General features: G+C 37.0%; 1 protein-coding gene across 1 annotated transcript; it reads right to left on the bottom strand.

The window, feature by feature from the left end:
• Positions 1-2,480: 2,480 nt before the first annotated feature.
• LOC127533383 (histone H4) lies at positions 2,481-2,838 on the bottom strand. Its single transcript, XM_051946260.1, has one exon. The coding sequence runs from the start codon at positions 2,825-2,827 to the stop codon at positions 2,516-2,518; it is 312 nt and encodes a 103-aa protein (XP_051802220.1). The 5' UTR covers positions 2,828-2,838; the 3' UTR covers positions 2,481-2,515.
• Between the last annotated feature and the right edge of the window lie 9,306 nt (positions 2,839-12,144).

Here is a 12,144-nt window from a genome sequence, read left to right as displayed (position 1 = left end):
AGGACGACATTTTAGAAAAGTTGATAGAGCCTAGTCCCTCGGCCTTTCGGTCACGGCTGCAGGCTTCCTCTTTTGCCTCCAGCTAAAGCTGTGACGTCATTTGTGACGTGGGTCATTAAAGGGTCTATATTATAATAAAACGCAGAGTTATGGTATCATTTGTATGTTTAAATACAGAAATTAGAGTAAATTTCATTACCGTTTTCCACACATTAATTATTGATCATATAGATCTTGTATGGAATTGCTGATACTGAATTTCCCTGTTAGATTACAATTAAGTTTTTTTTTTTTTTTTTTTGTATTCATTCTGATCAGCACATAGTAATTGTGGGCTGGTTTGGGAAACTATGTAAGAAACTGCAAATCAACTGAATGCAAGAAGCTGAAACATTAAAAACAAATAAAAACATACATAAATAAATAATATGAATGAATGAATGAATGAATAAATAAATGAATTATTTTTTTATTATTGTGTCTTACATACATTCAGTATGCCCAGCCCTAACATGGGCTTATAAGACACCAAAATACACACCAAGCCAGTTCCCAGCAGTCAGTACAATAAACACATTTTATAATTTTATTATTTAAATCAAGAAGTCTGCTGCCTCTTCCAGGCTTTACAAACAAATGCAGCTAGGTTATAAACATTATATGTAAACAAATATTTCATCTTGTCATCATCACTACACCAGAACAAATCAGGCTTTTTAACAGATACTTCACTGAACAACACATTTCTGAGGTCATCATAAAAAGAACAATACAACAAAAAATAAGATTCACTCTCAACTTCTCCCAACTGACATAGTCCACAGAGTCTCTCTTCCTCAGGTGTTTGTGAGAACCTTCCAGTCTCTAAAGCCAGAGGTACAATTCCAGTTCATAATTGAGCAATCAGGGATCTCTGGCTCCATGTCAGATTTGATTTAACGTAAAATTCTGCCTTGAAATCATCCTTTATCTGAACATAAGTCCGTAACCTGGGTTTAGTCAAAATCTCACTTTTCCACTTTTCTTTAAATGTAGACAATAATTTTGTTCGAATGTCTTTAATATTGCAGGAAAAAATGTTATGAAATATATAAAGAAGCTGTGCTTCATTAAAAACTGCTCGAAGCTCTGCAGCCCAGGGAGAGTTAGATTTACTCCAAAGGAAGACCTTTTTTGTTATTCTATTATCAGGCATATAAATAATCCGGTTCCACAGTCTAACCATTTCACATTTCCTTAAGATAAATCCAGGAATCCAGCCCATATCGCCCTGTGCTGCCAAGACTGGAACAAACTTGTGAACTCCCAAGAAGCAGCAGATTGCTCTGTTTTCTACAGCTTCTATAGCAAATAAGTGATTTACATCCACACTGACTGGAACTACATGGGAGACTCAAATTCTATCGAAATATATAATTTAATTTCTTTTCTGAATCATCTCAAATCAGCCTGTTATTGGTGTATGGTTAATAAATGAATGGCTTTAATGAAGACAGCAACATGCAGCTGTCTCTAAAATAATTCTATCAAAACAGAAAATTCCTCTGTTAATAAATATTCTGACTACAGTTTAAGAAAAAAATAGTTTGATAAAGACAAAGACTACTAAGAGCTTTATTAACCAATGAAATGGTGTGAAAATCAATTCTAAAACAGACAAGTAACCAGATCAGAAACTTCTCCTTCTGGTCTTAGAACCCATGCTGCTGAGTTTTGCAATCATTGGAGACTTAGGGTGGTCTTATGGTTACTTTTTAATCACTTCTAGAGAGGACTGGTTGCAGCCTGGCTGGAATTTTAAAATAGATAACCTTTATTAATCCCACAGCGGGGAAATTTACAAGTGGTAAATTATAAAATATTTAATTTGCTCATGATCTTGTTAACATTCACAGTTAACCATTTACTTTTCTCTCCTACTTGTTCCTCTAGAGTCCCTTTCACTTTGTATTTCTCTAATATTATGGATTCGTCCTCCGATACCAAAAGGAGAGACCACTACACAAAAGGAAACCAAGAACAGACTGAGAAACGAGATACGCTGCAACAGACCAAGTCATCACACACGTATTAGATAGGCATTTTACATGTATGGTTATTTAACACAAGCTATTTAAGTTGCTTTGAAAAACCTACTCAAACCAATATTAAGTCATTTAATACCAGCAGAACGCTGCTCTATAAAGGAGATGTGTGGTCCTGAAAAGGACCTAGCAGACTCAATTCCAGAGTACTTTTTCTTCAATAAAGGGCCATTAATAAAACGAACTAGTAGGGTGCTGCCCTGCAGACAGATTTATGCAGATAAAACTGTAGCTGCAAGTCCATCAATATAGTCACATTAAACATTCTGAAATCAAGCAAAATATTAGGTTTGTTTTGGTTTCCATATTTAACAGTATTAGACTTTACATTGACCGATATACAGTTCTTAAAGACTAGCAAGACACAGCTCTTTATTAGAGGAGATGGTGGTCCTGAAAAGGACCTTTGTTTTGCTGCATGAACGCTGACTTTAACCTCCGAAGCCGTACAGAGTGCGGCCCTGCCTCTTCAGAGCGTACACCACATCCATGGCGGTCACCGTCTTCCTCTTGGCGTGCTCGGTGTAGGTGACGGCATCACGGATGACGTTCTCCAGGAAGACCTTTAACACACCGCGAGTCTCCTCGTAGATCAGACCAGAGATACGCTTGACTCCACCACGGCGAGCCAGACGGCGGATAGCTGGCTTGGTGATTCCCTGGATGTTATCACGGAGAACTTTACGGTGCCGCTTGGCGCCTCCTTTACCGAGTCCTTTTCCTCCTTTGCCTCTTCCAGACATCCTCACTGTTGTTCAGGTTTCTGCTGAATGATACCGCTGCAGGATTGACGGAGGTTTAAATCTCCACTGAGGACGTGATAGAAGACAGAGGCGGGCCTCTTCCTCTTCTTCTATACATTTTCTTGATGTTGGATAATAATAAACCTTCTTTGCTCATCAGCGCCACCAACTGACCAACAGCAGGATCAGCAGCTTCTGTCTTTATGGATCCTTCAGCTGGAAATTCACACATTACAGCAGCTCAGAAAATACAAGAAGAATTGGGTTTAAAATTTTAGCAGTGTCACGATGCAGCACACACGAAACAAAAACGCAACACAAAATAATGTTAACAAGAAAATAAACTAAACTAGATGACATAGACACTGATTGTAAAACATGAACCTAACATGTCAACGTATATAGAAAATGTGTTCAGTTACTGAAACAATCAGATTAGATATTAACATTCATTGTGGTCAGCAGAAGAAACGTTTGTTCTGGGAAAAAAAAATTTCAAAAGCATTTTTGATGAAACATCATCAAGTTGTGATACTGTGCAAAGTGACAGTTGATCTTAATGGAGCCTAATGTTTATTTTACTGATCAGTGCAGCAACTAAATTTCCCACAGACAGCTTCACAATAAAATTGTTCAATTTTAAACTTTATATATTAAAACATGATATGTACTGAAGCACATTTAGATTTGACACTGTCCCATAATGCAAAATATTACTTTAATGTGTCGCCCACTCAAAGAAAAATTAATGTTACTGATGGAATATTCTCTGAAATAAATGCCAGGAAAATAATCTGTTTTGTAATCTGTATTATATCAGATGATTGACTTGTTCTTGTGTAAAATGCTTCAAATTAACAGAATAAGGAATTATTTGCAGTTTGGTCACAAATGGATGAGTGGATGAGCAGCTCTGTAGTTTTATTTAGTTAATACTCGTGTCTGTATATCATCAATCATTCAATCTTCCGTGACTCAGCCACTTGGTGAATAACTCTGATATATGATTTACTTGTTTCCAAGGTGCACCTAGTCTTGCAGATCTGTAGTGATTTTTGAAGTGATTGTACTTTCACAGTTATGGTTTTGCTGACCAACAGCTGAACACTGTTCACATTTAGTTGGGTGCCTCGACAGCCCTTTAAGCTTGTTTTAGTTTTCAGGTCTTTTGCTTTTGTTGCATATAGTTTGAGTTGCTTTTGAATTTGTTGCTGTGTTTTATTTGTACAGCGTTTACACGTGCAACAGACACAGGTTTTCAAAAGATTCAGAGAGATTTAAAATATGAATTGAAATGTAATTAATTTGGAGGTAAGGATGCAGTGTGTGTGTGCGCACACACACACACACACACACACACACACACACACACACACACACACACACACATATATATATATAGATATATATATATGTGTGTGTGTGTGTGTGTGTGTGTTTGTGTGTGTGTGTGTGTGTGTGTGTGTATAGATATATATGTCGGGCTTTGCAAAAGTTCTGTTACATGGTTTCATGATCTTTAGAGACGTTTACATGTCGGAGTGAAAAATTCCATTAAACAAACTGAAAGTTCTACCTTATAGGCAGGTGTCATTAACACAAATTTGTTCTCCCGTGAAGTTGTATCAAGATGGAAGTCAAAAGAGTTGAGATATCTGCTCTCCTTCATGCTGGCCACAACAAGTCTGACAGAGCCAAGCAGCTGAACATCAGCCGGATGACCGTCCACAGAGTCACGGAGAGGCTCAAGAATGGTGAAGATCTTTCAGATGATCTTTCAAGAATGGTGAAGACCTGAAAGATCTTCACCATTCTTTAGCCTCTCCACGACTCTGTGGACGGTCATCCGGCTGATGTTCAGCACGAAGGAGAGCAGATATCTCAACTCTTTTGACTTCCATCTTGATACAACCTCACCAGAGAAAAAAATTGTATTAAAGACACCTGCCAATAAGGTAGAACTTTCAGTTTATTTAATGGAATTTTTCACTCCGACATGTAAACGTCTCTAAAGATCATGAAACCGAGTGTAACAGAACTTTTGCAAAGCCCGGTATATATATATATATATATATATATATATATATATATATATATATATATATATATATATATACATATACATTATAAAAACGGTATGTAATCTTTAATAATTACAATTGCTGTTTCTTCTCTTCTATATTAAGGGTAATATGTAATTCCATTCCCTTGTGTTAATTACTGATACCTTTGATGTATAATAATGTATCTGAGGAGGTACTGTTACCTCCTAGTTTGTTCTTCTTCAAAAAGAATGCTAAACGAAAATATAAAAATACAAAGAAAAATGTTAAATTAGCAGAAATAAATTTGACAACATGTTTTCAGTAACACCAACATGCTGTAAACACATACTAATAAAAGCTGAAAACAAGAGAAAATTGTCTTTGCATTACTATTAAACAATTAGTCCAAACTTAAATGTTGTGATTCAGAATTGTTTAGGGCTGATCTACAGAGGTAAGAGAAGACAGTCGGTGGCAGTTTCACTGAGCGGAGTCAAACTGACAAACTTTAATGACTGAAACAAAGTGTTCCATTTTCTGTACAGATTTAGTTTCTAATATGGCATAGTAGACTCATGTATTAAAATTAGTGTGAAACTGATCTGCTTGAGCAAGTTTAATCGTCCAATCAGAGGAGACCTTTGGTCTGCTGCACAGTTTAAAATCCAACAGTTTAACTTCAGTTTAGTGAAACATGGTTTTAGTTTATTTCAAACAGAAACCGGCAGGAAAGGAGAACAAATGTATGGAATAGAATAAGCTGAGTGACTGTCTGGAATCATTTCAGACATAAATAAGTCATTTGGATTAATAGTAATTACACTGTGACTTGTCAGTATTTCATCATTTATCAGTGAGAGGAAGTGTCCAGTGACCAGAAAAAAGGTTGTTATTTGTTTTACTTTATTAAGCATGAAAATCTAATCAATTATATAATATAATAATATGATCAATTAATTTGCAAATAAGTGTGATTGTTTGTCTGTATATGTAGCCCTGCGACAGACTGGTGACCTGTCCAGGGTGTCCCCTGCCTTCGCCCGAGTCAGCTGGGATAGACTCCAGCACCCCCCCGCGACCCTAGTGAGGATAAAGCGGTGTATAGAGAATGAATGGGTGGAATTTGTAAATAACAGTTAACATTTTTTGGGCCATTAATCTAAAAATCAGTACTTTTATGCTCAAATTGTAGATTTACGTCTCCAGCTTCTATTTTATATACATGCAAGTATACTTAAATGCCAAACATTGCAACCATTAAACATACTGTGTTCTTAATTTCTGGAATTTTCATATTTTGGAAGTTCTGGATTTTATGTTTTATCATCCAATATTTAAAGAGATGCTCAAATTAAGCTTGATAAGATGTTCAGCAAACCAGATCACTTCATTCATCCTCTAAGTTTGAATTACTTGAGACAAATGATTACTCACATTTGGTTGAGCTCTCAAAGTTAATATGTATGGCTGTTAAAAGAGCCGTTGTGTTGGGTGTAAGGATGGTATGGTGGGTCTAAGCTCTCTCTCTCCACGGATGCAGCGGGCCAGCTGTATATCTTTGGGCATGATGGTGACCCTCTTGGCGTGGATGGCGCACAGGTTGGTGTCCTCAAAGAGGCCGACCAGGTAAGCCTCGCTGGCCTCCTGCAGAGCCATGAAAGCGGAGCTCTGGAAGCGCAGATCGGTCGTGAAGTCCTGAGCGATCTGTCTGACCAGGCGCTGGAAGGGCAGCTTACGGATCAGCAACTCCGTGGACTTAAAGGTCAAAAAGGTCAAAAGGTTCTTTATTGTCATATCATTCCACATTTGCTCATGAAACAATACGAAATTGGACCCTGGTCCCGGTTTCAGCCATCAAAACAAAAACAAAAAAACACTTTCATAAAGACAATATAAGTATAAAGAGACACACTATATATACTATATATACTATATATACACTATACACTATATATACAAACCTGCAACATAAATATATACTAAATATATACTGCTCAAAAAAATTAAAGGAACACTTTTTATAGGGTGACCATACGTCCTCCACAAATAATAGTGGAGACAAGGGGCAACCTTGCCGGGTGGATCTACACAGTTTAAAAGGTGTGGAATATTGAGTATTAGCTGTCATTGGCTCTGTATATAATAATCTTATCCACTTTAGGTATTTATCACCAAATCCAAATCGTTTCAAAATGTCGAAGAGATAGCCCCATTCGATTCTATCAAAAGCCTTTTCTGCGTCTAATGATAGGATTGCATGCCCTTTAATATTTTGTTTGGTAAACAGAATATTCAAAAGTCTGCGAGTGTTATGAAAGGCTTGCCTATGTAAGACAAAACCATTTTGATCATTCTTAACTACATTTGGAAGAACAGTCTCTATTCTTTTCGCCAAAGCTTTGCGTAGAATTTTGGTGTCACAGGACATTAGGGATATAGGACGATAGGATGTTCTTTCTGAGGGCGACTTGCTTGGTTTTAACAACAACGAAATTGTTGCGCCTCTCAGTGATGGAGGCTAAATCCCTTTCTCATATGATTCGTTAAACACTTCCAAAAGATGCGGGAGTAACTTGGTTGAAAATTTCTTATATCAAGTTTCATTCAATATATATCGACTTTCATTGTATATATATATCAACTTTCATTCAATCTATAATTTCCACATATATATATATATATATATATATATATATATATATATGGAGAGAGAGAGAGAGAGAGAGAGAGAGCGAGAAAACCAACCTCAAATCTGTAGTACAGGACCAGATGTATTTCATAGCTCATTTATAGATTAATTCTTTTTAGATTAATTCTTTTTTAAGGTTATATAATTTCCCAGAGGTTGAATGTTTTGTTGCATATTTTTGTTCTTGAAAATTCCTCTCTGTTGTAAAATTAAGCAAATACAAAGGGACAAAGTAAACAGTAAAATGTTCTGCCTGTAATTCATGTCTTTGCTGCTGTTGGTGTTAAGGGACCAAAATAGACGTTATTTTACTCATTATATATTTTTAAGCGGCTGATTAATCAGTTATAGGAATTTTTTCTGTCAAATATTGGAATCAGCCTCAAAAAGTCCGTATCGGTCGGGCCCTACTGAACAGTGCGTTGGCCCTTTCAATGGGAAATCTGAATACATTAAAAAAAAAAAAAAACAAGATGGAAGAGTCGACCGATATACAGTAATATGCTCACTCTACAGGAAGGAGTTTTCTTTTCACTGAAGAACTTCCAGCTTAAAGTTCCACATTAATGCGAAACATGTATTAGTCTGAGATTTTAACATGAACCTTTAAAGGAGTTTTATAAACTCCTGAAACGTTAAGTATATTCTTTTCTTTCTTGAGTCTGTTTGCACATGCAAAATCAAGCATGATTAATTTTGATTAAAACTTAATGATATTTCATTGTGATTAATTGAAATTAATCTACAGCAATCCTGAGATCAATCTGATTTTAAAAATTTAATCTTTTGACAACATTAGTAGAAACAGATTGTGATCCCCACACTGACCACAAACAACCAATAATACAGATCCCTTAGGCAGCTAAGAATTTAGCATGAATTCAACAATAGCAATGTATCTACCAGTCTAACCACAGCAGGCCTCGTCTTCTTCTGATCAACTTGCCACCAGGTGACCAACAGTAGCCTAGCTTAGCGAGACTTTGTATTCCCGTTATAAGAGATATACGGGAATACGGTCTAGCCCTCCTCCATTGACACATTTTGACAGGTTGTCAAGCTCCGAGCAGATCAGACCGAACCAATCAGAGCACCAGAGGCGGGAGTTAAAGATGCGTCATCTTCAGGGCTGAGATTACCCATCTAACACCTGTGCACCTCCCGCATACAAACGAAATGGCGACCGCAACAGAGCGAGGTTTCTCTCGTGCGCTTTCCTCTGTTTTGCATGGGCTGAATTTGTCCTTTAAACCTCAACAAGAAGCAGCTCTTAAAGCTTTTCTTTTTAAAAAGGATGTATTTTTAATTCCGGCAGGCTGTACGATAGAATGTGTAATGCTGCCCTCCACTGTTGAAAGGGAGAGCTTAGATTTTCCTCAGGACCCCTGTACGGCGAAGGAAGCTGTTAAAACTACAAAATATCATGGCAGAAAGGCAATTGTTAGGTCGCTAAGTGATTGCGTCACACATGCGTTACGCTGATTGGCTCTCTCCAATTCAAGCTGTGATCAGTAGTCCCGCCTCTGGGCTAGATTTGGTTCAATGGAGCAGTTCCAGACTGACTTTATGTGTAATTGTAATACACAATATAAAGGCTGTCTGGTCCCCAGGCAAGACCAACAGCAGAAGCACACTGACTGTCTTGAACGGTTAACTTCTGTGAGCTGTTTGATTCTGTTGGTTGCAATCTGCAAGCTCACTTTTGAAGGATGTGAGGAAAAAAATATGGTCTTTGCTCTATCTACTGTTATTGAAGAAGGTGAACTAAGTAAAGCTGCTGATGTTACATGATGTTGAGAAAGCAGATGCAAAATAAAAGCACTCAGATTGTAAGAGTTTAATGCATCTTTATTAAAAGCTAGTGGAAGCAAGCTCAGATGACACCCACACCAGGACATATGTTTTTTGATAAATCAGTATTATTAAAATAGCAGATGCCATCTTGGTCTTCCCAGACTACAAAACATTAGTGACCTGATGTAGTCTATTAGATATAATTTGGAGACATTTTTTTTAATAGCAAAGGTTAATAAGGTAACACTACTGAAAGTGCAAAAAATAATAATAATTTAAATTATTTCTTCCTATCAGTGTTCAGAGAAGGTTTTTATTTGATATATCTCTTGATGTCAAATTAAAATGTGTCCATTTGATTTGCATTGATAGATAGGAAAGCAGAAGCTATTTATCAACAGAATTTCTCTTCCTAATAACAGTGGTTGTGGCTCCATCATGCATTCCACTAAATACAGCTGTTCATGATATTCTGCTGCTGTTAGACAACCTGTAATGACACAAGTAAAAGGCAGTCATGAAGACAAAAACACACTACACAAGTCACAGTCACAATCTGTGGCATACAAACACAAACACTGAAATATGAGGAATGAAAATGAAGAAGAATGTGCTACCATGTGTGAAAATTAGACTCTGTTGACTGAGCTGTACAATGCAGATGGATCCTGTCCAGTTTCCTGACTTCTGTTACTCAGAAGTAAAAGAGAGAGAGAGAGAGAGAGAGAGAGAGAGAGAGAGAGAATTCTGAGATTTGAAAATATTTGAGCAAAGCAGGTCAATTGTGATTTTAAAGGATAATTTATAACAAAAAAGAAAAGCATTCAGAGAGTGTAGTATTGTCAGAAATGCAGCATTTTTTAGTTTTATTATTTTATTATTATTATTATTAGTTTTATTTTTATTGATGATCAGAAATCACAGCAACATAAAATGTGGTAGATGTACCCACAAACAAACTGATTTTTCGCTGAGCACAGCCGTTTGTTATGCATGTGTACATTATGTATGGATACCAAATTGCGTGACCTAAATATGTAATGGGCGGCGGGAATTGATGGGACTCAGAAACATCCCCACAATTTAATCAATTGTTCCTTGTATCATTTACGACAGATAAACCTGATAAGACCACAGCGGTTGATTTGTGGTAGGATCCCAGTCATGTGATCATCAGCAGGCAGCTGATGTATTTGTTGTCTTTAGTTACAGTGATGATGTGCCGCTATCTGGCAATGATACAGAAATCTTTAACAAATCCATGGATCCAGACTACAAGCTGCATCACTGCCAAAATCTAATCACTTGGTCCTTGTGTCATTTCTGACTTTCCCTGAAAATTTCATCCACATCAGTTCGTCCGTTTTTGAGTAATGTTGCTGACAGACAAACCAATGCAGATCGTCACATAACTCCACCGTTCCTTTGGCGGAGTAATAACACTACAGTAGGAAAAAGTTTGAAAGAGGCAAACAAAGAAAGGCAGAATTTGCTGTTCCATTTCCTCTTTCAATCTGAGCCATCTGAACAGTCAAGTCAACACAGCCACTAAAACTAACCTTCTAACAGGATTCAAACTCTTGTGTGAGAGTCTTTGTCATAACCTATTCAGCCATCACATCCATTTCTCATAGTGCTGTTTGTGGCTCTTTGTACTTTCTCACCTGATAGGACTGAAAAGACATACGATTGGCCAAAGTCAAGATGAGGTGCATCTCAAATAAACTAAAGTAAAATTTGCTGAAAATTGTTCAGGAATATTTTTACAATATTCACACGCCAGTGTATTTTGTCTGTTATCCAAATTGTCACTTGCCAAAGAAGCAAATGTGTTCAGATGCTGTAAAATGACCGAGCAATCTATCACACATGGGCCGTTCCAGAATTGGAGGACATTTGGGCTTAAAAGATTTTGAAAAATAAACCTTCTCTTTTACAGTTTTCTGCTCCATATTCATCAATAATAGGTAATAAACTATCAAAATATTGATTGGCTCAGCTTACACATCAATGGTACCATTTTTATTCCATGTTTTATTTGTTGTTTGCTAACCCTACTCTAATCACAGTAACAGGGTTGCTAATCCATGCTAATGTGATCTTTTTCTCAGCAGTAGAAGCTAAATATTTAGCTAGCTGTTACTGCTGACCAGGAGGACAAACTGACTGATGGAAAACAGTGAAAAGAATGAATCTTATCCTGATAATATGAGGTAGTGTGAGACATTTAATCAAGGCTGACAATGTTCTGAAAATATGAAAAACAGAAGAGAGGACATAGCTTTGCTCTGTCCATTCTTCTGGAAGATTGATGATGTTAGTTCCAGCGGATCATATGATTCACTGTTTTCTTCTTCTTCTACCAGTTAAAAGGGTTAAGCTAACAGGATTGTTGTGGGACACACATTTCATACGTGATAATTATTATTTAAAATATTGTATCGATTGAAAAAAAATCCCACAATTGCAAGAGACATCAATGGAAAAAATAATGCCAAAAAAAGATTTAAATTGAGGATAATGTTTCGATGTGAAAAGCTGCTCACCTTAGAGCATTACTGCCACCAATAAAACTGAGGGCAGCGTACTGGATTCTGTTTTCCTCGTCGTCCTCCAGGTGTCTTCGGAGCTGAGTTGGTGTGTTGTCAGAATGGAAAGGATCTGCCGGGTTCTTGAAGAAGCGAATGCTGGCGTAGTGGAGACCATCTTTCTGCTCTGCTGGTGGCTTCTACAGACATTACATGTTATAAGATTATTTGTGTGCTTGCGTCGCTTACCCTCCGACAAAA

This window comes from Acanthochromis polyacanthus, chromosome 3 (genome assembly GCF_021347895.1).
Source record: "Acanthochromis polyacanthus isolate Apoly-LR-REF ecotype Palm Island chromosome 3, KAUST_Apoly_ChrSc, whole genome shotgun sequence".
NCBI lineage: Eukaryota > Metazoa > Chordata > Actinopteri > Pomacentridae > Acanthochromis > Acanthochromis polyacanthus.
The sequence above is the reverse complement of the archived record's forward strand: the minus strand, read 5'-3'. Positions and strand labels throughout refer to the sequence as shown.